The sequence below is a fragment of the Ambystoma mexicanum genome, chromosome 4q (assembly GCF_040938575.1).
Source record: "Ambystoma mexicanum isolate Mex_15411 chromosome 4q, UKY_AmexF1_1, whole genome shotgun sequence".
NCBI classification, from domain to species: Eukaryota; Metazoa; Chordata; class Amphibia; order Caudata; family Ambystomatidae; genus Ambystoma; species Ambystoma mexicanum.
The window spans coordinates 973,797,149-973,820,385 of NC_090928.1; the positions used below are offsets into that span (position 1 = coordinate 973,797,149).

The 23,237-nt window shown below is 47.1% G+C and overlaps 1 protein-coding gene across 1 annotated transcript in view; it reads left to right on the forward strand.

Moving 5' to 3' along the window:
* PPP2R5A (protein phosphatase 2 regulatory subunit B'alpha) overlaps window positions 1–23,237 on the forward strand; it is a 1,092,153-nt gene that overhangs the window by 695,699 nt on the left and 373,217 nt on the right. The window contains exon 8 of the mRNA XM_069608529.1: window positions 13,994–14,047. Coding sequence (XP_069464630.1) covers window positions 13,994–14,047 — 54 coding nt within the window. The remainder of the gene's footprint in view (window positions 1–13,993; window positions 14,048–23,237) is intronic.

The window sequence follows — 23,237 nt, forward strand, 5'->3', positions numbered from 1 at the left end:
CCCAAAGCTACATTATATTTATTTTGGGCTTCAACACAAGCCTTCTGAAATCCCTCTTTTCAGCAGTCCATTGTAAGCATGTGAATCGATGAAACATCCAATGCTAGTTTTCCTGCATTATATTTGATTTGCTTGCACCCGCCCGCTTCCCCTTTGAAGCTGGGTGGATGCGTTTATGCTCTATACTGCCTGGAGATGTCCCCCGGAGAAGCCAACTCCTTGTCAGGCATGAAATTGACCTAACAAGGTAGCCTTCTATACTCCTACGTCCCGTCCCCTTTCCTCCATACTTGTGGGACATCTCTCTGTCCTGTGGGACGGGACCGGAGCACTTTGTAAAAAGCATCCAAATTATTTTCAAAAATGTGTCCCTCCTCTCTTTCCTGCGCAGGGCCCGGCACGCGGCCGTAACCCCGCCCATCTTGGCTCCACCCCGCGCATCACCCATCAGTCCTTTTCTCCGCTCGATCAGGGCCGGTTGCACTTGCATCCTCAGAAGATTTTCTTCCCTTTTTACTTCTCTGGCTCTCGCTAGCATTTGTTTACTAGTCCGTCTGTCTTTCAAATGAGACTTTCCAGATTGTTCATCGTGTCACCATCGCTTCCCAAGGGTGGATCCCCATCCTCTTTGTTTAGAGTGTTTGGGTCCGGAACACCGTTAGGACTCCTGTTTTTACTGTGACTCCGTTTTGGTCCGGGCACTTCAACGTCGGTTGGAGCGGTGGGAGGAGGTGTTCCGACGAACTCCTCCTCTCCTTCGCATTTTCAGGCGTTCATCGACGAGAAGAAGAAAAGCCTGGTAAGTTCTTTACTTTTCAGAGCACCCCGGCCGGGGGATACCTTTCCGGGTTCCTCTCAGTCCGGGAGGGGCGTTGATCGCTCTGAAAACTCCGGTAGAATTATTAGGCCCAACGGGCACCTCAGGGCCAACCCCAGTGATCAGGCCTGTGTTCAAGTCTTTAGAGCATCTGAGTTTGTCTGCGGATAACATGCGCATTATCCAAGCAGCCAGGAAACCCTCGACCAGATCTCAATACAAGAGTAAATGGCTCAGGTTCTGTCATTGGTGTTTGGAGAAGAAGTTGGATCCGAGGGTGGCCACGATTGACACGGTGCTGTCCTTCGTGTCCTCCCTAGCAGAGTCGGGGGGTTCATGTTCTGTCATGCAGGACTTGTCTCTCAGCGGTTTCCGCTTACCTTTCTACAGACATGTGTTCTTATTCTCTAACTAACCCAGTGGTGAAGAGGCATTTTGCTGGCTTGACACGCCTCTACCCTCCGGTTCGTAATCCGCACCCGCCATGGGACCTAAATGTAGTCCTGACGGCGCTGTGCCATAAACCCTTTGAACCAATGGCTACGATGGACCTCAAGTACTTGTCTTGGAAAGTGTCCTTTCTGGACGCTGTTACGTCAGCAAAGAGAGTGTGTGAGCTCCAGGCATTGTCGGTGGAGCATCCTTTCTTGGTCTTTCACAAGGACAAGGTAGTCCTTCGGACAAACCCGGCTTTTCTACCGAAGGTGGTGACCGAATTCCATCTGAATCGGTCGATCTCCCTTCCGGTCTTTTTTCCGAACCCTGCCTCAGAGGCTGAAAGGGTTCTACACTGTCTTGATGTCCGAAGAGCTCTTAAGTTGTACCTGGACAGGACTTCCGAGCTTAGGAGTTCTTCTCAATTTTTTGTGACCTTCGGTAACCCTCAGGGCAAGCCGGCGTCTAAGGCAACTATTTCTAGGTAGAGCGCCGCTTGCATCAGAGTCTTTCACCGTCCAAGGGCTGAAACCTCCCAAGGGTATCCATGCACACCTGGTGCGGGGCAAGGCAGCCGCGGTTGCTTTTCAGAAATATGTCCCCTGGGAGTTCATCGCTAGGGCAGCTACTTGGGCCTCCCCATCTGCTGTCTGTAAGCATTACTGTCTCGACATGAGCTCAAGAGCTGACGCTCAGTTTGGTCAGGCTGTGCTGAAGAACCTGTTTCAGTAAGTGGTATTTCCATCCACCCGTTGTTCCTGTAAGGAGTGCTTGGGAATCTTCCACAAGTATGGAGGAAAGGAGACGGGACATGGGAGTATTACCAGGTTACTCACCGTAGTGACCACCTTACTCCTAGTCCGTAGTCCCCTTTCCTCCATACGCCCGCCCGCCGTCCCCTGCCCCGTGCAGGAAAGAGAGGAGGGACACATTTTTGAAAACAATGTGGATGCTTTTTACAAAGTGCTTCGGTCCCGTCCCACAGGACGGAGAGATGTCCCACAAGTATGGAGGAAAGGGAACTATGGACTAGGAGTAAGGTGGTCACTACAGTGAGTAACCTGGTAAAATTGTGCCTCATGTAATTTGCTATTACTCTTACATCCGTCCCGTTTCCTCCATACTGCATGGGCGTCCATCGCTAGGGACAGGAGATGGAAGCTTTTTCACCAGAAAAAATCTTCTTTCCCTTTAAATTTAGAGGCGCGGCCCTGGGAGTATGTGCTTCCCTGACTCTGCCCACCTGCGCCACTCCCAGTCCCATTTTCAGTGTCGACGGGAATATTCCTGTCTTTTTTGTCTTTTTATCACTCAGGTAGTCGGTCGTCTGGCGCCACTCTCCTCCCCGGCGCATGTCGACTTGAGCAGGCTTCAGCAGGTGTCCAGCCTGCGAGGAGCTCTTCCCTACATCAGATCCCCACGCTCTTTGCCTCAGCTCCTTGGCCCAGACCATGGATGGGAGGATTGCATCGGGTGCGACACAGTTTCTTCCCTGGCTTTGATGAACGGACTAGCTAGGTGGAGGGAGCTCTTCGAGAAGTTGCCTCCAGAGGACCTGAAGGACTTCGTCAGACATAATTAAAGGCCCATGGGAGGGCCGCTCTTGTCCAGCGCACCCCGCAAGGGTGGCTCCTTCCCAAGCAACACCCAGACGGGAGGAACCTCTCAGGTTCTTGCACCAGCTCGGGTACCAAGGCTAATTCAGCTACTGGCCACCAGGGCGAGGGGGTCTGTTGATCCTTCCGGAGACTGTGCTGAGGGACCGCAAGGTTCTTTTACTGGGTGTACATCCAAAGGGTTATGCCCTTGTACCAGCAACATGGCTGAGGGGGCCCTTGCACGCAGCACTACCGGAAAGTCTGCAGAGGCGACACGCCTACCAGGCCCCTGCCTGAGGTGCAGGGTAGGTCTCATGCTCCATCGCCAAGAGTCCTGGAGGAGGCCAGGCCCTGTGAGTCAAGCACCAAGTCTTTGGCATGTGGCATGCTGCTCGACAAGATGGCCGCTGTGCCAGACAAGATGGCCGCTCGTCCGATACCACCCCAAGGAACGGAGCAGGTGGGAGAACAAGGTTGGACTAGTCTACAGCTTATCCATCAGCAGGGCAGGTTTACCCCGCAAACATGCTAGAGTATGCACCTGCCTCCGCAGCCGCCCGCTACCCCGTCAATATCACCTGCCACCCCACTGGCTTGCGAGGATGGGTTCTTTGAAAAGTTCCTCACGCTCATGAGATCTCCTCAGATGGGGTCCATCCTTAGGTGCTCCCTCCGGCCCTTCCGCCTGCGCCTATAGTCATTCCTCCTATGGCTCCAGCGCTGCTGCCCCTGCTGCCCATGCCGGCTCCTACGATTCCAGCCTCCCACAGTTCAGGCGCCCCTCTGCCCGCTCTGGACCAGCCAGATGCCCTGGTGGATACAGATGAGGAAGAAGACCCCCGATGCACCATTGTCAGCCAAGGCCTTCCACTAACGATGTTCGGAGGGTTCCGCCGCTTCTACGAACGGAAGTCCAGACAGCCAGATTGTTTGCTGAGTCAACACCGGCGCATACAACAAAAGGGGAGAACAAGGGCTTTTTTCAGTCCCCCTCCTCCGCAATAGTCTCGGAGGGAAGGAAGGCATGACGCGCCCCTTCGGGTCCACGTGTCTCTTGTGGGGGGGGGCATGCTTGCCCTTCATGCACAGTTTTGGCGTCAGAGGTTCGTGGACTCCTGGATCCTTTCTGTAGTATCCATGGGGTACCGCCTACCGATCCCTTCCTCTCCTCCCTTTTTCCCTCCACCCGACAGAATGGGATAAACTCTGTTGACGGAAGTTCGGTCGCTTGTCAAGAGCCAGGTAGTGGAAGAAATCCCACCCTCCCTGCGAGAATTAGGCTTCTACTCCAGGAATTTCGCCATACAAAAGAACCAAGCTGGCCTGAGTTGTTGGACCGCTCCACCCTCAACCTCTCCCTCCCTCTTCAAAAAATCAAGATGGTTACGCCAGCATTGATTGCGGAGCCATTGTGCAGGGGAGACTAGATGTTTTCCTCTTGGATCTGAAGGACTCTTATGTATACGTCCCAATTTGGCAGCCGCATCGCTCCTTACTACGATTAAGGATCATGGGCTGCCATGTCCAATACAAGGTGCTACCCTTTGGCCTCGATTCATCCCCAGGGTATTTACCAGGCGCATCAATGCAGTGGCAGCCCTCCTAAGGGCCCAGGGACATCACGTTTTCCCATACTTGGACGACTGGCTCGTCAGGGTGAGGTCCCCAGAGGCGGTTCATCACACTTCCTCCGCCCTTATGATCACACTCCCCTATCTGGGGTTTACGATCAATCTCAAAGTCTCAGCTGCAGTCTAGGCAGAGCCGGACCTTTCTGGGCCTCATATGGAACACAGGCTCCGAGAGCGTTTTCTCCTCGGTGGACAAGATCACGCCCACCAAGAGGGTCACTACTCACTACCTGACCCGATAAGTGACCTCTTCCTGGTGGTACCAACACTTATTAGGCATCATGGCAGCGCTCCTACTGGCCATACCCCACACGAGACTCAAGATGAGATTATAGCTGCACTTCGCAGCCTCATGGAATCAGAAGCAGGGCTCCCAAGCAGAGCTCATAAGCCTTCCTCCTCTTCACCCGCACCTCATATGGTGGTCCAGGGACTGCAACCTGTGGACGGACAAGCCCTTCTGGCAGCTGGACCCGCAGGTCACCATTACTACAGATTTCTCCCTGCAAGGCTGGGGTGCCACTTTGGACAACCACACTGTCAATGGAGTCTGGACACTGCAGGAGCAACAGTCTCATATCAACTGGCTGGTGCTGAAGGCCACCTGGCTAGCTCTCATTACTTCTCATTGGGGACAAGGTCGTCCTCATCCAAACGGCCAACTCCACCAGCACGTAGTATGACAACAAGCAGGGTGGTACCAGGTCTCCTCCTCTGTGCAGCCTAGCAATCAGCATGTGGGAATGTGCCTTGGACAACTTCTACCTGAGGGCCATCCTCCTTCCAGGGGAGTCCAACCTGGAAGAGGACAGTCTCAGCAGACTGGGAGCAGACAATTAGGAGTGGCAATCGAACAATCGGGTGCTGAAGGAGATCTTCAGCAGATGAGAGCATCCTCGGGTGGATCTCTTTGCCTCCTGGGACAACAAGAAGGCCCAGTAGTTTGTCTCCTGGTAAGGGCAGGGCTCATGCTCTCTGGGCGACACATTACAGATACAGTGGAACGGCATGACAACGTTTCCTTCCCACCCACACCGCTGGCCCACAGCGTGATCTGCAAGATAAAGGAATCGTGTCACCTCAGCGTCATTCCAATATCTCCATGGTGGCTGGCAAGGCAGTGGTTCTCGGAGCTTCTCAGCCTCTTGGACAGACCACCCATTCACCTGCCAATGGGCCCATCTCCTCTTCTGGCACAGCAGGTGGGCAGGGTCATTTACACTGCTCCACAGAAATTAGCCCTCCCAGTGTGGTGCCTGAGCAGGTCACGCTGAAGCACCGGAGCCTGTCACAGGCTAACCTACGCATCATTCAGGGCACTAGGAGAAAGGCTACTAGGAGCCAGTACAAGAGTAAATAGTCTAGGTTCTGTCACTGGGCAGACTCTAAGGAGATCGACCCCCTTACATGCACGTTGGATAGTGTGCTCTCCTTCTCTGTACACCTTGCCCACTCCGGTGTGCAGGGTGACACATGCCGTACCTATTTGGCAGCTATCGGGGCCTTCTGGAATTCCGAGGAGGAGGTCTTCTCCTTTTCCAACCCTGTGGTCAAGCAACATTTGGCAGGTCTCACCAGGCTCTACCCGCCCATTACGAAGCCACACCCTGTGTGCGACCTCAATATACTGTTGGGCGCCTTTGCGCACAAACGGTTCGAGCCAATGGCATCTGCAGACATCAGGCTGGTTACCATCAAAACAGCTCTGTTGGTGGGTCCCACCTCGGCTCGCAGAGTCAGCGAGATCCAGGCTCTGGTGGCATCAGAACCCTATACTACTTTTCACAAAGATAAGGTAGTCCTGAACGCGTCCCACATTCCTACCAAAGGTAGTCTCTGCTTTCCATCTCAACAAGGAGATAGTCTACCTATGTTTTTTGCCGATCCTAAAGATGGAGGCTCAGAGGGTCTTGCACTGTCTGGATGTCAGACGCGCTCTGAAAATCTATCTGGACATGACCATGGGCTTCTGTAAATCGGTCGCCCTGTTTGTCACCTTCGGAGGGGGGGGGGGGCAAGCCCCGGGTATCAGGCATCCAAGACCTCTATAGCAAGGTGGATGGTTTTGGCCATCAAGGAGGCCTACAAGGGGCAGCACAAACCACTTTCAGCGAACATGCATGCCCACGCTGTCAGAGCCAAGGCCATGGCCGTCGCCTTCCAGCGGCATGTTCCGTGCCAGGTCATCAGTAGGGCAGCCACCCGGGCCACTCTTTCAACTTTCTGTAAGCATTACTGTTTGTGTGCCGGCTCTAAATCAGTCGCGGCTTTCAAACAGGTGGTTCTAAGGAACTTGTTTTCTTAAGGAGGGTCTCCTCTCCACCCTGGGGTTACATTCAGTTGTAATCGCCCATGCAGTATGGAGGAAAGGGGATCGGGACGTCAGAGTAATAGTTACTCACCGTAGTGACTAACGTACTCTTAGTCCATAGTCCCCTTTCCTCCATATGTCCCACCATCTCCCCCCCCCCCTAATAATACTGGTGTCATTGGACAATGTTAAATATTGTCGACGCGTCAATGGGGACTGAGGAGTGGCACCGGTGGGCGAAGTCAGGGGAGCACATGCTCCCAGGGCCACGCCCCTCTAAATTTAAAGGGGAAGATAATTTTTTCTGATGAAAAAGGTTCCGTCTCCCGTCCCTAGCAAGGGCCGCTCATGCAGTATGGAGGAATGTGGACTATGGACTAAGAGTATGTTGGTCATTACGGGAAGTAACTATTCATTTCATAATGCATAAGAAGAGGTCCAGCCTGACAATTGAGAAGAGTTCCAAGTATGCAACTCTATAAAGATTCCAACGCTGGTGAACTATAGTTACAGGGCAGAAACTTTGTCCCAAGCCCCAGTTCCCATCCTTCCCTTGTATCTCACAGATGATCACTTTCGATTTCTACTCGCGACACAATGCAGCTTTTCCTGCTTCAGCAGTATTGTCGTCCTCAACAATTTTATAAGTGTTGCTTTCAATACATTGATATGTTTTCTTCCTTTGCCCACACACCTTTCCTTGGTGCATCACATACAAGCAAAGCAAAGGCCTTTAGCCAAACTATCAATCGCTATACTACAATTGTGTCAAATTAATAGCATTTCCAGCTTTATAATTGTGAATAACTAATAAAGCATGCTAATCTATGAAATAAAGAATGCTGGAGAATGTTTGTTGGAGGGGAGTTATTTCTTGCATAATCCCAGAGATGCATGAAAATTAGTTTCTTTGCATGAATATTAGTTTCTTTCCTACAAGATCTGAAAATGCAGTGAAGTGAGCATTCTTCGATTCTGGTTAAGGTTACTGTTCTTGTTAGTGACACCTTTGCATCAATTACCCATTGGGTAGTTTTCAAAACCTTCTACAGATAGTCCATCCCCTAGATGATATAGATGACGGAGATTAACAAAGCATGGGAATTTGTTTTATATGCACCTGTGATAAATTAGTATAAAAAGGACGTAACGTACCTTATTAAAAAGGTTTTGTCTGGCTTCTCTTGGTCTCAAAAAGACTATTTGAATGGCTAGTGTCCTCCCACGTATTCCTCATCTTATGATAATCGTATTCCAGCTTCAGCTGCTTCAGAAACATTTTTCACCAGGGGGCACTGTGTTCGAGACCGCGTAGTCGAAGTTCCCGGTTGGCCGCCGTCGGGCATGGACGTCATCTGCTGTATGAAGGACTCGAGCAGAGTCCGTTTCCTCAGTTCTGTTTTACCGACGCAACTGCTTCATGTTACGAACAGCGCATCAAGAATTCATTCCACTATGTCCCCATCTTCAACTCCCTCCACACCCAAGACAGGGTTAAAAAAAAAATCTGAAGTGTGCCAGGAAGAAGTCTATAACCGGCCCCCATCGGAATTGCCTCTGGTGCCTCAGCCCACACCATCGGGTTGATGAGTGCAGGTCCTGTCACGCCATGTCAAATAAGGTTCTTAGGGAACGCAGAGGTAAGCTGGCGGTGGGGGAGGAGAAATATAACTCTTCGAAAAGACAAAAGGATTCGGATGAATCCGGTAGAAAGTCTCGTCACGAGTCGAGGTGGTCGAGATCGGAGAGTCACTCGAGGAAATCTTCCTCGACTAAAAAGTCAAAAATGCGACATCATAGGTCTTCTTCCTCCTCGTCCTCTTCTGAGAGGAGAGTAACTTACCCGTCTAAGCACGATTCCCCAGAAAAATGGGAGGCCTTCAGGGCTTTGACGCTTAAAATATTCGAGAAAGCGGCCCAGACCCCCTCGAAGTTGCCGCATGGTGATCATTCAGCTACTCACTCTAAAAGTGACAGAGGAAAAACAAGATCTAAACAAGCAAGGGTTGAAAGAGTCGAGAGTGTCTTCAAGGGAAAGTTCCCTGACGCCTCACACTAAGTCTAAGCCCCCGGTGCATAAATCGTGGCTAGCGGAATCGACGTCTAAACCAAAAGTCGACTCGACACAGTCGACGACCATAGCGTTGACCGCCGACGGAAATGACTGACACCTTTAGCTGTATCGAAGCCTTCTTCGACTGCATCGAAGCCTCCTCCGACACAGTCGTAGCCAGTGTCTACCCTATCGACGCCTTCATCGCCTGAAATCGAGACCTTCTTTGATACCAAGACCCAAGTCGACGCCATTGTCCATGCCTAGGCAAATTCCACCTTCTTTGCCTGAAAAGACTCTCTACCCTCAACCTAGACAGGAATTTTTTAGATCCATGTCATCTATATATGAAGAACATTCCTCTGAAGAGGATGTCACTCCAGCTGGAATTAGATTTGGAGCCAGAGAGGTTCTTGAGGAACTAATGGACCCACAGTCTAAAATAACAGACCTTTATGACTGTCTCCAAAATGCCAGTGGCTTAGATACTTCACCTGAAGTGGATTTTGAAAGGCCAGATCCTACAGATCGTGCTGATCCCAGTTATAGGAATCTTATGGGATGGGTCATTGATTTTATGGGTTGGAAAGCAGCTTCCCCGGATTTTGACCAGGATGACATGACATGACTGACATCCTGGGCGAGGGTCCCTTAAAAGATCCTGTTCTTGCATTTCACAAAGCACTGCAAAAGGGTAATGGTAAATTGGAATACTCCTGATTCAATTGCATCGGTAAATAAGAAACTGGTACCAAAATATAGGCCAGCTTTATCAGATCCAGAATATTTATCCAAACATCCATCTCCTGAAAGTCTAGTGGTTCAAGCTTCAACCTTCACTAGGCAATCAGCTTACCCATCAATACCACCAGACAGGGACGATAAAAAAGTTAATGCTTGGGCCCGGAAAGCTTTTACTTCCGGCAGCATGGCCCTGAAATCGACTGTCACTTGCACATTAGCAAGATTTACTTATACGCTGTGGGACTGCATGTCATCAGTGGCTGAACGCATCCCAGAAGGTGAGAAACGGGATGGTTTCCTGGCTATAGTGAAGGATGGTAAAGAGGCTATGGAGAAATGCCTTCATTCAGAATTGGACACTGCGGATAGTATAAGCAGGTCCATGGCATCTAGCACGGTCTTGGGCAGATTCGCATGGCTAAGAAAATCTGGTTTTGCACCTGATGTGCAGTCTAGATAACTTAATATGCCTTTTCACGGCATGAGGTAAATTTGTAAAAAAAAATCCAGACCCACTCCTCGTGCAGGAGATTATGACCCTACTAGAGAAAGGTGCAATAGAACATGTACCTGTAGAGGAGAGGAATAAGGGCTGGTACCCCCCTATTTTCTCATCCCCAAAATTGATGGAGGATTGAGACCCATCTTGGACTTGAGAAGCTTGAACAAGTTCCTCAGGAAGGACAAGTTCAAGATGGTGACCCTTTCTCAGATCCTTCAGGCTCTTCAGCTTCAGGACTGCCTGGTTTCATTGGACCTTCAGGATGCTTACTTTCATGTGCCAATCCATCTCAAGCACAGAAAGTACCTGAGATTTGCAATCGGTGGTTCTCATTATCAGTTTCAAGTTCTACCATTTGGGCTGACCTCCGCCCCGAGGGTTTTCACCAAACTGATGGCGGTGGTTGAGTATCAGAAGGGGGTTTCATGTCTACTTTTATCTGGGCGATTGGCTGATCAGGGCATATTCATCTGAACAAGCCCAGGAACATCTGGCCTTCACCCGCCACTTCTTACAGAGTCTGGGCTTCTCCCTCAATTACAAGAAGTCACAATTGATTCCAAGCCAAAAACTCCAATTCATCTGAGCGATCCTGGACACTTCCTCAGGGAAAGCCTCACCTCCCGAGGAGAGAGCTCACCACAGTCTGCAGATGGTAATGAAGTTTCAAAATGCCCAACATCTACTGGCATTCAACTTTCTAAGGTTGCTAGGCCTCATGGCATCCTGTATTTTTCTGGTGCCAGAGGCCAGATTGAGGATGAGATCCCTTCAATGGGCCCTCAGGACTCAATGGTCCCAGTTTTCAGGGGAGATGTCAGATCTTCTACAAGTCCCGGCCAAAGTGGCTCAAGATCTCCTATGGTGGGCTTGAAAGAAGAATATCCTCAAGAGGGGAACCTTTTTGGTAACCATGGCCGGAGATAACGGTAGTGACGGTCGTCTCACTCACGGGGTGGGGAGCCCACACCAATGATCTGACAATCAGCGGTCGTTGGACTCCATCGGAGTCCAAACTACACATCAACCTTTTGGCGCTGAGAGCAATCAGGCTAGCACTGAAGGCTTTTCTGCCCTCTGTACAAGGAAAGAATGTCCTGATAATGATGGGCAACACTTTGGCCATGTACTACCTCAACAAAAGAGGAGGCATAGGATCACTTCCACTGTGCAGAGAGGCAATGCAGCTCTGGTTCTGGGCAATGCAAGAAGGAATCTCTATCGGCTGTTCACCTTGCCGGAGAGCTAAACACGGCGGCGGACGCTCTGAGCAGGCAGAGCATAGTCTCCCACAAATGGGAACTAGCTCAGGAAGTCCTTCAAGAGATCTTCGCCCTTTGGGGAACCCCTCAAGTGGATCAGTTCGCGACCGAGGCCAACCGAAAGTGCGAACTGTATTGCTCAAGGGAATTTCCCCCAAGAGGAGCTCTAGGGGACGCGTCCGTAGTGAACTGGGTATTTCCACTCCTTTACGCATTTCCTCCAGTCCCCGTGATTCCTCACGTAATCAGGAGGTTGAGAAAGTTCAGGAAAACCATGATCCTAATTGCCCCGGATTGGGCCAGGAGGACGTGGTACCTGGACCTTCTGGACATGTCCATCTGCCCTCCAATACGTCTTCCACAAAGAGAGGATCTTCTCTCGCAAGAGGAAGGTCGGGTTCTCCATCCAGAGGTCAAAACACTCCGCCTTCACGCATGGTTTCTGAGAGGCTAAGATATAAGGATTGGAACCTCCCGGATGACGTAATGGAGATTTTGCTTTCGGCCAGAAGGCCAGCAACAAAATCCCTGTATTGGTGTTGGTGGAACAAGTTCAGTAACTGGTGCAGGGATAAGAATGTGGATCCATTTATTTGTAATACTCCAACAGTACTTTCTTTTCTCTTCCACTTAGCCAATATGGGGCTCCAAGTTGGAACGATAAAACGTTACTTGGCAGCGCTTTCTATCTTTAAGCGCTCCTCGGAACAGGTGTCCTATTTTAAAATGCCTTTAGTTATTCAATTCTTGAAAGGGTTGACAAATATATAACCTCCGACACGTTTTCGGGTGCCCATCTGGGATTTAAATCAAGTCTTCAAATTTCTCGTGTGCTCCTTTCGAACCTTTACAATCTTGTCCATTAAGACTGCTCACTCTTAAGCCAATTCTGTTAGTGGCTATAACATCAGCCCGCAGGGTAAGTGAGTTGCAGGCACTGTCTTGTAAGCCTCCTCACACCATTTTCCATAGGGACAAGGTAATTTTAAGTCAAACCATCTTTCTTGCCTAAAATAGTGTCTGAATTTCATCTGTCACTAAAGATTGTCTTACCTTCCTTTTATCCTCCACCTCACGCTAGTAAGGAAGAGGAAAGGTTGCATAGACTGGACCCAAAAAGGGCTCTCAGTTTCTATATTTCCAGATTGGCAAATCTCTGACAATGTGACCAACTATTCGTTGGATATACTGGGCACAAATTGGGCCTTGCAGTATCTAAACAAACACTATCCAGATGGATAATTCTAGCAATCTCTGAATGCTATAAACTAGCTGGGAAAGAGCCTACAGATGGATTAAGGACTCATTCAACCAGAGGCATGGCAACTTCACGGCTCTTCAGAGAGGTCTCCCGGTGCAGGATATTTGTGCTGCGGCTACCTGGTCATCAATGCACACCTTTGTAAAGGACAACTGCTTGGACTCTACTTCATATCAAGGAGGACTATTTGAAAAAGCTGTCCTTCACTCAGTCCATAATTAAAATTGCTAGGACTCCCACCTCCAAAATTACCACTGCTATGGGAGTCTATCATAAGATGAGGAATACGTGGGAGGACACAATCCATTCGAAGAACAAGTTACTTACCAACTGTAACGTTCTTTCGATCGGATGTTCCTCCCACTTATTCATCGACCCTCCCATCCTACCCCTCTGTACAGTTTACGCCAGTTGCACTCTAACTTCCTTAAGAGCCGGAAGACTTAAAGCCTGATCAGCTGATGCGACCATGAACACCGTAAAAACAGAACTGAGGTAACAGGCGCTGCTCGAGGCCTTTATACAGCGGAAGACGCTGACGGCGGCCCACAAGGGACTTCGACTCCGCGGTCTCAACCACAGCACCCCCTGGTGAAAAATGTTTCAGAAGCAGCTGAAGCTGGGATACAATTATCGTAAGATGAGCAATACATGGGAGGAACATCCAATCGAAAGAACGTTACAGTTGGTAAGTAACTTGTTCATCTGAGATATAACTGACATTTTCACTGTCCGTCCATCAAGAAGTGTATAATGTTAAACTCAAAAAAACTCCTCGCACTTTCCTTTCGACCATATTGTTATCCAACAGGGGGACAGGGCTAGGGATTGTGCAGATTGGATTAATAGAGTTTTGGTTTTGGCAATGAAATAGATCTTGAGAGTTTGGAAGTCTAGAGAGAAACCTGGTGTGGAGGAGTGGCCATTGGACATGCAAGTCTTGTCGAACTATGATAAAGTTATGCTATTTGCACAAGGGAGGGAGGGGCGTTATTCTCGGCTTTGGCGACCTTTTTAATGACCTATATGGTTGAGGGTATGGGTTCCAGTAATTGATGTCTATCCCTATCCCTTGAGTGGGGGACGTTTTTCTAGTGGTGGGGGACTGTTGTGCGTTTTTCTGTTTTGTCTTTTTGGTTGTGTGTCATAGACCTTTTATAAAGTTGGAAAATGTCATTCTACATATGTTATGGCTCTCCATATTGTTATGTATTAGTCTAATTTAGTTCAAATGTTTTTATAAGTTTTGCAATTTGGACAAAATGTTGTGCACTGGAGATTATTGTATTGACTTTTGTTCAAAATGTTAAATAAAATGATTAAAAAAAATAAACATGCTGCATATTTAAAAAGTATTAATTCATGAATATTTCTTTCAGCTAGCCTACTGCGTTGTACAATTTCTGGAGAAAGATACAACTCTGACAGAGCCAGTAAGTGTATTCTTAATAAATCTGCATTTTGTTGCTCTGTCCCCGCCCAATACCTTGAAATTGCCTTAGACAACAGAGACCAGACGCATTTACCTACTTGTAATGATTTGATGTGTTTCTGCATTAAGAACATGTGAGGGTGGTTGAGTTAGATGAACGGTCTATTAAATCTCCACCCAATGTATTGCATTTTGTCTGTCACTGGTGCCCATATGTATTGAAGGAGCAGAACAGATGCATGATTAAGATTTAATTAGCACTCGTAATATTGTCTATGCTGTTTAGTGTGATCGCAAACTTTATATGTGACTTACTACACTGTTTTGACAAGGTGGATGTTTGGGGTGAGGTGGTTACCAAACCTTTCAATGCGGACTAAAACTGGGCAGCTGCAGTCTTTAATGACACGATTCATGTTGTGGACTTCCATCACCAGTGAGCCCATTATAACTCCAGTTCCTAGAAATACATAACAGCCTGATTGCCATGGTCCTTTGCTCCCCAGTGGCGATATATTGGGGGTCGGGAATGAAGGTGGGGGCGAGGCGCTAGAGTGTTCTGGCATAGTAAATGCAGTTTTCTAATGGGTCCACTAGATCCAATAATTTCACTAGCAGAAGGGAGTGTTGTACGCTCCCTCCTGCCACTTAACCACTGGAAACGCAAGTTTAGAAATTTACTATAACCCAGATCCTGTGATTGATTGGGGCATACGATCCACAGAATAAAGATTTTTTTTCTCTCACTTTTTAAAAAAAATATTTTATAATTAGGATTTGTACAGCGTACCACTGGCATTTGCATGGTCTCCAGGCACTCTGGTGGATTTGGAAGAGTGGGTGGGTTTGGTTAGTTGAAGGATAGGCAATGGCAAGATTGCAGTGCTTCGTGATGAGTTTGCAGATCAGAGGTACCCAGAGTTCTGCATGCTTATAAGCTTTCTAGGTGAGAGGTGTTTGTGGCATTAGAAAGCTTTTTGTGCAGAAGGGTGGCCTCATGCCGCTAGTGTGGATGTCCATGAAAAGAATGAATAACGAAATTACTGCATCTTTTTTTGTTAATACGGGGGGGAGAGCTCCACCCTTTTTATGACCCTTACCCCACACCTATATTTTAGAAACATCCAAATTACACACAAAAGAATCTGTAAAAAGATGCAGTCATTTCTACATTTTATTTTCCATTTCTACGGATACCTGAGCGTGTTGGCCACGGGCCTCGGTATGTTGGTTGTAGTTTGAGGTGTAACTTTGTGATAGTGACAATGTATGGGGAGTTTTTAAAAATGTTTTTTAAATAAGGCATGTGCGGGTGAATGGTGTTTGAGTATGGTGGAGAGAAATTGAGGATAAGTCAAAAGGTTGGTGTTTTCGTAGTGCTTTAAAATTATTATTCAAATGGATTGTGTCCTCCCACGTGTTCCTCATCTTTTTATATATCCAAATCCAGCTTCAGCTGCTTGGGCCAATTTTTCTAGCAGGGCATGTCTCGATGTCACCGTCATCACTGGTATGTAGCATGCACCGGGACGGTTGGCTTCAGTTCTGTTTTTCCGCGAGAGCTATTGCTTCGGAAGATTGATGCGCTTTGGTTACTTCGTATTTCTGTTTATTTGAAAAAATGATGGCATTTTCGTCAACATCATCGACACCCAAATTGGGGTTTAAGATATTCCAAGACAGCTGGTTGAAAATGCCATTTATGGACCCCCATCGGGGATGTCTGTGCTGCCTCGGATTCAATCACAAGACATCGGAGTGCGAATCCTGACTTTTGATGACAGTGAAAGCCCTGAAAGAATGTAGCGGGGAGTTAGCTGCAGGTAGGTCACATAAATCCCTTACAAGTACTCTGTCAAAAAAACGATCTTCCGACGAGTCCAGGGGAAACTCTCCTCGTCGAAACAAAGCTAAAAGACTATATCGGTGAGGAGTGGGTCTCATCAATCATCTTAATGACATTCAGAGAAAAGGCGTCGCAGGTCGCTGTCTTCGTCATAGAGTTCCTGCACCGAACGGGTTGCTTGCCTGTCCAATTCGGCCCCCCCGGCTGAATGGGAGAGATTCAGACTGAATATTTTTCAGATCTTCGAGATTGCGGCCTCAACCTCCTTCGAGGATTTTATCGCATGCGTCGATGACTGCGTCAAGGCCTTCGATGACGTCGTCCACCCACTCCTCATCAAGATCGCCTTTTAGCTTTCTTTCGACGAGGAGAATTGCTTCTCGACTCGTCGGAAGATCGCTTTTTTGACAGAGTTGTTGAAAGGAATTTGTGACCTACCTGCAGCTAACTCCCCTCTACGTTCTTTCTGGGTGTTTTTTCAAATAAACGTAGATAAATGAAGGAACCGAAGCGCGCCAATCACCCTAAGCGATAGCTCTAGCGGAAAAACAGTACTGAAGCCAAGCGTTGCTGTGTGCGCTATATACAGTGATGATGTTGACATCGAGACGCCCCCTGCTTGAAATATTAGCCAAAGCAGCTAAAGCTGGATATGCATATATCAAAAGATGAGGAATACGTGGGAGGAAAATCCAATCGAAAGAACGTTACCAGGGGTAAGTAACTTATTCTCCTTGCTGGTGTTACGGTGAGAGGTGTTCGGCCTTGGTGGTTGATGCCTCAAGATGTCCTGTGTTGAGGTTTAGATATTCTGGCAGACAGGAAAGGTTTTCTCTTATGGTTTTGGCAGTTTCCTGATGTGGTGTCATGTGTACGGTTCTAGGTGGACTGTCAGCAGCTGGTATGGCGTTCTCGTAGGTTATGACTGCGTTGTCATTTCGACTGGATTAAGCATTGGAGAACCGGGTTTTTCAGTTCTCCATCATTGGCTCTTTAATGGATTCACATGCTCATTGAATATTCCCCTTGGTCAGGCTGTGAATTCCTTGGAATATTAAAGCAGTTTATCTTTACAGTTTAAACTGCTTGTCACTTAAGCACTCTATTGGTGTCACTTTGGGTCATACTGCCTAAAGCCAATTAGACAGGCCCCCTTAGCTTCAACCCTGGTGGCCATCTTCATATTTTTTACAACACATTAAGTGTTGGGAGTCCTCGATTTTTCTCTAAATAAATTCGATGTTTTTTGATCTATTTTTGATAAAAATCAATATCTTGTGGTTTGCTTCCCCATTGTTTCATGACTACGGCGATCCGTCCGGAGTTTCAAAACCATCTGATGCCTTTGTTAGTCTGTGACCTGGCAGACATGAGGAAGAGAAGACTTTTTGAGGCCTGTTCAAGATGTAACCTCAAGAATGTTTACATTGAAGATCTTAATTAGAAGTATGTATTGCCTATATCCGGACTGTGACTTAAATAGCTGTTCCATCTGCCAATCACTCTCATCCAAGACCTGCAAGGACCTCCACTGCAGGTGTTGTGGACCTGGTTGGATGAGAGTCTGGGCCTATGGCCCCAGTAATGCCTCTTCTAGGCACAGCAGACCCCTAGAGCGCACTCCCTCATCAAAGAAGTCAAGGTCCCACAAGGAATCTTCCCGGGGTAAGGGAGCAAAGAAGGGACATGTCGCATGCTTGGGCTGCTCCACAGTCGACCACCTCGTTGAAAGCCTATGGCCACCTGTTTGACTGTTTCAGCACCTAAAACACCTTTTGTATACCGTTACATCATCTAAGCACCCTTCGGAGAAGCAGCGTTCATACACAACTACCATCCCCTCGTCAACGACCCATAGTCGGCCCAAATCATTGACTACCACGTCGACCACCTAGTCAATCACTACCACATTGTTGACGACCAAGATAACTATAAGCAAAAACCATTGCTACTAAGTCAACCAACTCATAAACAACAAAAACATCTACGCCTTTGCCGTCTAAACCATCGTCTAAAACAACAGTCCAGAGGCCTGTCGTTTCAACATTCCCAAGGGGAATTGGCGTTGACGGGGAGGTACCATCTGCCAGACCCACTGTTTTCACTGGCGCCATATGCACATCCTAGAACCTCCCTGGCCATCAGTGGCCCCTCCTGAGCAACTGCTACCGCAGGGTGCGGAATCAGCCATTGAGCCTCTGGAAGCTTTTTTGCTCCGACTAGGAGGAAGAACAATAAGTAGCTGTCCCCCCCCTCTTCCCAGTATGCCTCCACCAGCTCCTCCAAAACAAAGCATCCTAACACCTCAAGGCCCTACTCAAACTCATGTAGTGGCACAACCTTCTCCAAGCGTGCCTGTCCAAATGGGCACTCCTTCTGGCTCCAGTGACCGTTGTATGGTTATATATGGTCCACTTTGCAAATTCTGGTTTCCAAACTCCAGCTTCCTACTTGATTGTTGCCTCCTCAGGCACAACCTTGTGAGTTCCTGGCAACCGAGGGCTTATCGCCCAGCTGTTTAGACCTCTTCCGCAGGCTCCTTCTCTGCCCCCTGTCACCCTCATTGACACAGAAGATTGTCCGTCGGATGGTTCTCCAGGCATGCACACGACAGATGAGTTTGAAGACCTAGCGCAAGGCAATGGTGAGTCAGCCAAACTACTACCAAGAGACTCGCCGCCAAATGAAATTGGCTCCTTTCATCTTCGCTATCCAGAAGAAATAACCAAGCAAGCCTGTAAGTGGTGTTAGATTGGTCTTCCCTGAATCTTTACCTACCCTTGCAGAAGTTCAAGATGGTGACGCCAGTGCTCATTGCCGAGACACTGTGTGGGGGAGACTGGACCTGAAGGAAGCTTATCTTGGGCTTAACTCAGCTCTGAGAGTTTTCACGAGGCTTGTGAACACAGTGGCGGCTCTCCTCAGGTCGGAGGGTCTGCCCCTCTACCTGTACCTTGACTCCTGGCTAGTCAGGGGTACTTCTCCGGAGCAGGTTCAGGCCTCAGCGGACAGGTTAATCTCTACCCTATTCGACCTGTGCTTCTCGATAAACTACCAAAAGTCTCATCTGAATCCTACGCAGGCGCTAGTGTTTCTGGGTCGGGTGTGGGGGACACAGCAGCAGAGGGTTTTCCCCAGGTTAGACAAGATATCAGCGATTCGATCAGCAGTCTCCCATTTCCGCAGCAGGTCAACCACCACAGCTTGGTGGTATCACCTTCTGGGAGTACTGGCTCCCTCAGTGACCCTCCATATGTGTTTATGCACAAGATAAGTCAATTGTCTGCAATTATAAGGGTGCCACCTTACTGAATTCTGAGCACGTTTGATCTTTACTAGTGCGAGCATAGTTTTTTTTTTTCCAACTGTATGGACTGGAGTCTAACAGTCATAAGTATAGGAGCATGGTCACTCAAAGGGGGTCTCAATTATAGCTACTCTATTTACCTGCTCCATTAATCCAACAGAGACGTAAAAGTAGTCCAGATATGAAGCAGCCCCAGCTCTACTCCAAGTTCCCACATGAGGCCCTGATTCAAAGTCGACCCGCACAATGTCCCAATTTTTGAAGTGTTGATTCGATTGCTTTCCTCGATTCACTAAGGTAACTTTTCGCTTAGATGTTTTCAAATTTGCCTCTAGTTGACACAAACTTAGGCAGATGGAGTTGAAGTGCCCTTAAATCAATATCATATAGTTTGTGTTTAGCTCAAAAGCAATCTGGAAAATCGCATCTAATTCATGCAAGTACTTTTCGAGGTTGTGAGCTGCTGGATTAAAATATTCACATTAATAAATATGCAAAGCTGGGGCAACCAATTACACAAAATTTGAGCGCCAAGATATCATAACTAGAGTATAGAATTTTCGATTTGTGGTTCACTTCATTACTGATCAGTATCTCAACACCACCAGATGGGTGGCCAAGCAATCCTTGTCGTGCAGGGGCACTAAAAGTTGCGTAGCCATCAGACACAAACTAATTCATACACTTTGTTTCTTGCACAAATAAAACCATGGGAGAACTGGGGCTCTCGGGAGATTTTAGCCAGTTAACCAGGTTTTTCCTTCCACAGCACTTCCATGAAATGAACAAAAATTCAATTTCACTAGGATTGCTTTTGTTTTGCCGCCATGTCTATAATAGATGTCATAAGTGGAGCTAACCATGTCAAATTAGACGCCGCTTCAACCAATGTGGAAATTTGAGTGATAATGGATGCCGTTTGATCTACATTGGACGATTTGTTCTAGTCACCGAGCAAAATTTGTTCAGTGGCAGTAGGTTGGTCCAAAAAAGTCTGCCTCTTCTATAGACCGGAATAAACAAAGATATAGCCCACATAGTTCAAAATCTTTCCTGTGTTCCCATAACAGCCTTGTTATAATCAGAGATTGTGGAGCACAGATCATACAGAGGTTATGATTTGCTAGTCTGATCCATTCTATATCATCTGAAAGTGATGTCCTCAATTGGGGACTACCTTTCAGGACATTGAATAGAAATGATCTGTTTAATCTTTGTTGTCCATTTATTTTAGGGTCACTTTTCCATCCCAAGATGTACTGAGAGTCCCTAGAAAAGGATACTTCATCCGTGTCTGTATCAGAGTTTTTTCGTGAGTTTGGCACTTTCATATTAGGATTGCTTTCCTCAAAGGACGTAATTGTGTTAATGTTTTTCAATGTATTGTCAATCTCATCTTGTATTGCCACAGAATCTTAGTTTTTTCGTGATTTGTTATTTGTATTTGCCTCTTCTATATCAATGTCCTCATGCCACCCCTACAATCAATACTCTGACCATTACACAGGTGAATAACTTGTTTGTGCTCTGGGCGTCCTGCACTTTCATCTTGAGTCCTCGTGTTGGAAGGGCATACAGGTTTTTCAACATTATCAGAATTGAGTTTGTCATCATTTAAACTTTCATTTCTACTAGTTTTGATTTTAACTGTTGGATAGTACGATGATAATCGCCCTTGTTTCCGATAGTTAGATACTTCAGAATCCGCCATGATCTGACCAACACCATGCTTCAGCATAGCCTTCCCGCTTGGAGACTTTAGTTTTTGTTCCAGAGGGAGCGCTAAATTCAGCAATGCTTTCGATTCCTCGTTCAGTTGCATCCGATCTATGACCAGCTCGTTGATTGAGTCTATTTGATGACCGTTCAACTTGAGCCCTTTGTTTTCATTTGCAGTACTGTCATTAGCCTTTCTATTTTTTTTTTTTTATTTTTTTCATGTGTTTTGATTAGTATTTGTTTTCTTTTTTTGGTTAACTTTTTTTAGCGCGTTTGCCTTAGCGCGTTTCATTTTGCGAGAATAGAACACGGTGTTGGTATAAATATTATCATGTACCTCCATGTTAGCATTAAATGCAGGGTTACACATAGCCCCAAGTGGTCCTGCAGGCAGACTCCCATTCTCCTGCTCTGCAGAAATAGATTCAGCATTTTCAATCAATTTTACAAGGGGAGAGGGGCTGTTAGGATTCTCTTCTAATCCTCCAGGCATATTCATGCAGGAGTCAGCTGCACAATTATCACTTTCATTTCAATTTTTACAAGAACGATGTGACGCTAAAAGCTGCAACACATTATCAATTTTTAGTGAGTTTGCCTGAATAACACTTAACAAGGGTGGATATGATACGTCCGCTGCTCTATTCTGTTTTTGTTCCTACAATTAGTGCTTTTGCATATGACGCTGCTTCAGTTTGAATACATTGGTCAAGCGTCCCCATTGTTTCAACTTGTGCAATTTTTACTATACGGAAGTCTAATAGGTTCAATCTCTCCGACTGACAAGTTACAAATGCCAGCATAATTCCCTCTATTTTAGATATTTTCCCTGACAAATCTGACACGTTATCCTTAATGGAGTTCAAGTAAGCATGAGTAAGATCATGCCCTTTGTCCAATACATTTAGGATTGAGGTGATAACTGGGAATGAAACATTTCCTTCACCCCCCCCCCACCCTCTATTGGATTAATGTCAATATTTTTGTCAGATTCTGATTTCTTGTTCGTGCCAACTTTGCTAAAACATTGATTTTCCTCTTCTGCATTGGCGGCATCGTGTGAATCCATGCCTGAGTCTAATCCATATGAAACTCCCATAGGCTGATTCGTGGGAGAACTAGTAGAGGGTTTCAAATGTGAAGGAACTGGTATAGTGTCATTTTCTAGCAGTGGTACCCCATATGTTTCCTCATCAAGATTATGTAGACCTATGAGAATTACAGCTGGTGAGCTTTGGTCCCAATGAAATGCGATAACGTTTTTCCCATTCATTTACTAAAGCTGGTGCCATAATAGAAGCATCTGAAATTTCGTTATGATGTTTCTTTTGCATTGAGGGAAATGTTTTTTTAGTTGATCTAGCTTTTCCTTTAAAGGGAGTCATTTGAGATGAATCAGCGTGATTGTGTATCAACCCTGTGTTTAAATCCACGTGGGTACCTGTACTGGTGCCTGCATCATCACTAGGTTCAACAAGAAGCAATTGGAGACTATAGGGGACGGTATTACCGTCCATTTCGCGTTCCCTTGGTAAAGATGCAAGAGACCTTGCATTTTTTACTTCGGTGCTTGAGTCATGTGATTGTATCGGCGCTGAGCCATCACTGATTCCACTTTAACTATAGAAACACTTTTCCCGCTACGCAGACTCCCCACCATACTTAAGCACCAAGCAAATTCAGAGATCAATACCCTGCTCTTAAAACTCACAATACTCGAAGAGCCAATGCAACAAAACCAGGTGTAAACAGATGATTACTTAATGAACAATGACTTACTCAAAATCAGTAAATGTCTCCACCAGCCACCCGCCGCACCGTCGAACAGTGCAACAGTCAACACTTTCGGACACTTCCGGTGCACGTGACCGGAGTAGAAGTTGAGTTCTGAGCCAATCGGATTCACGGTAGAGGGCGGGACTAGCGACGGTGCAGGGAGTGGCTGTAGAGAAGGCGAGATAGAAAAAGGAAAATGGGAGAGTGTTTAGATGATGAAGAACGTTAAGGTAATGAGCAAATGCAATAAAAGAAAGATGCAAGCGAGTACACGCTGTAGAGTACACTCATATGAGCGCAAATAGACAACGTCTGATGTTTGATGGGGACACTTACTTTTTCAAAGTGAAAGCGTAGCACGCGTGTTTTGGGTAACAGTCCTTCTTGCCTACTAGTCCAGCGTTCCACAGGAAGGATTATATATGCCGGCAATAGAGCAAAACGCCAACATTGATCAAGGCAGTCCCAGTCCAACAGTCAACAATTTCGGACACTTCCATTTAAGTTCTGCCCATCCTGTAACGGGAAATACATCTGTAAAGA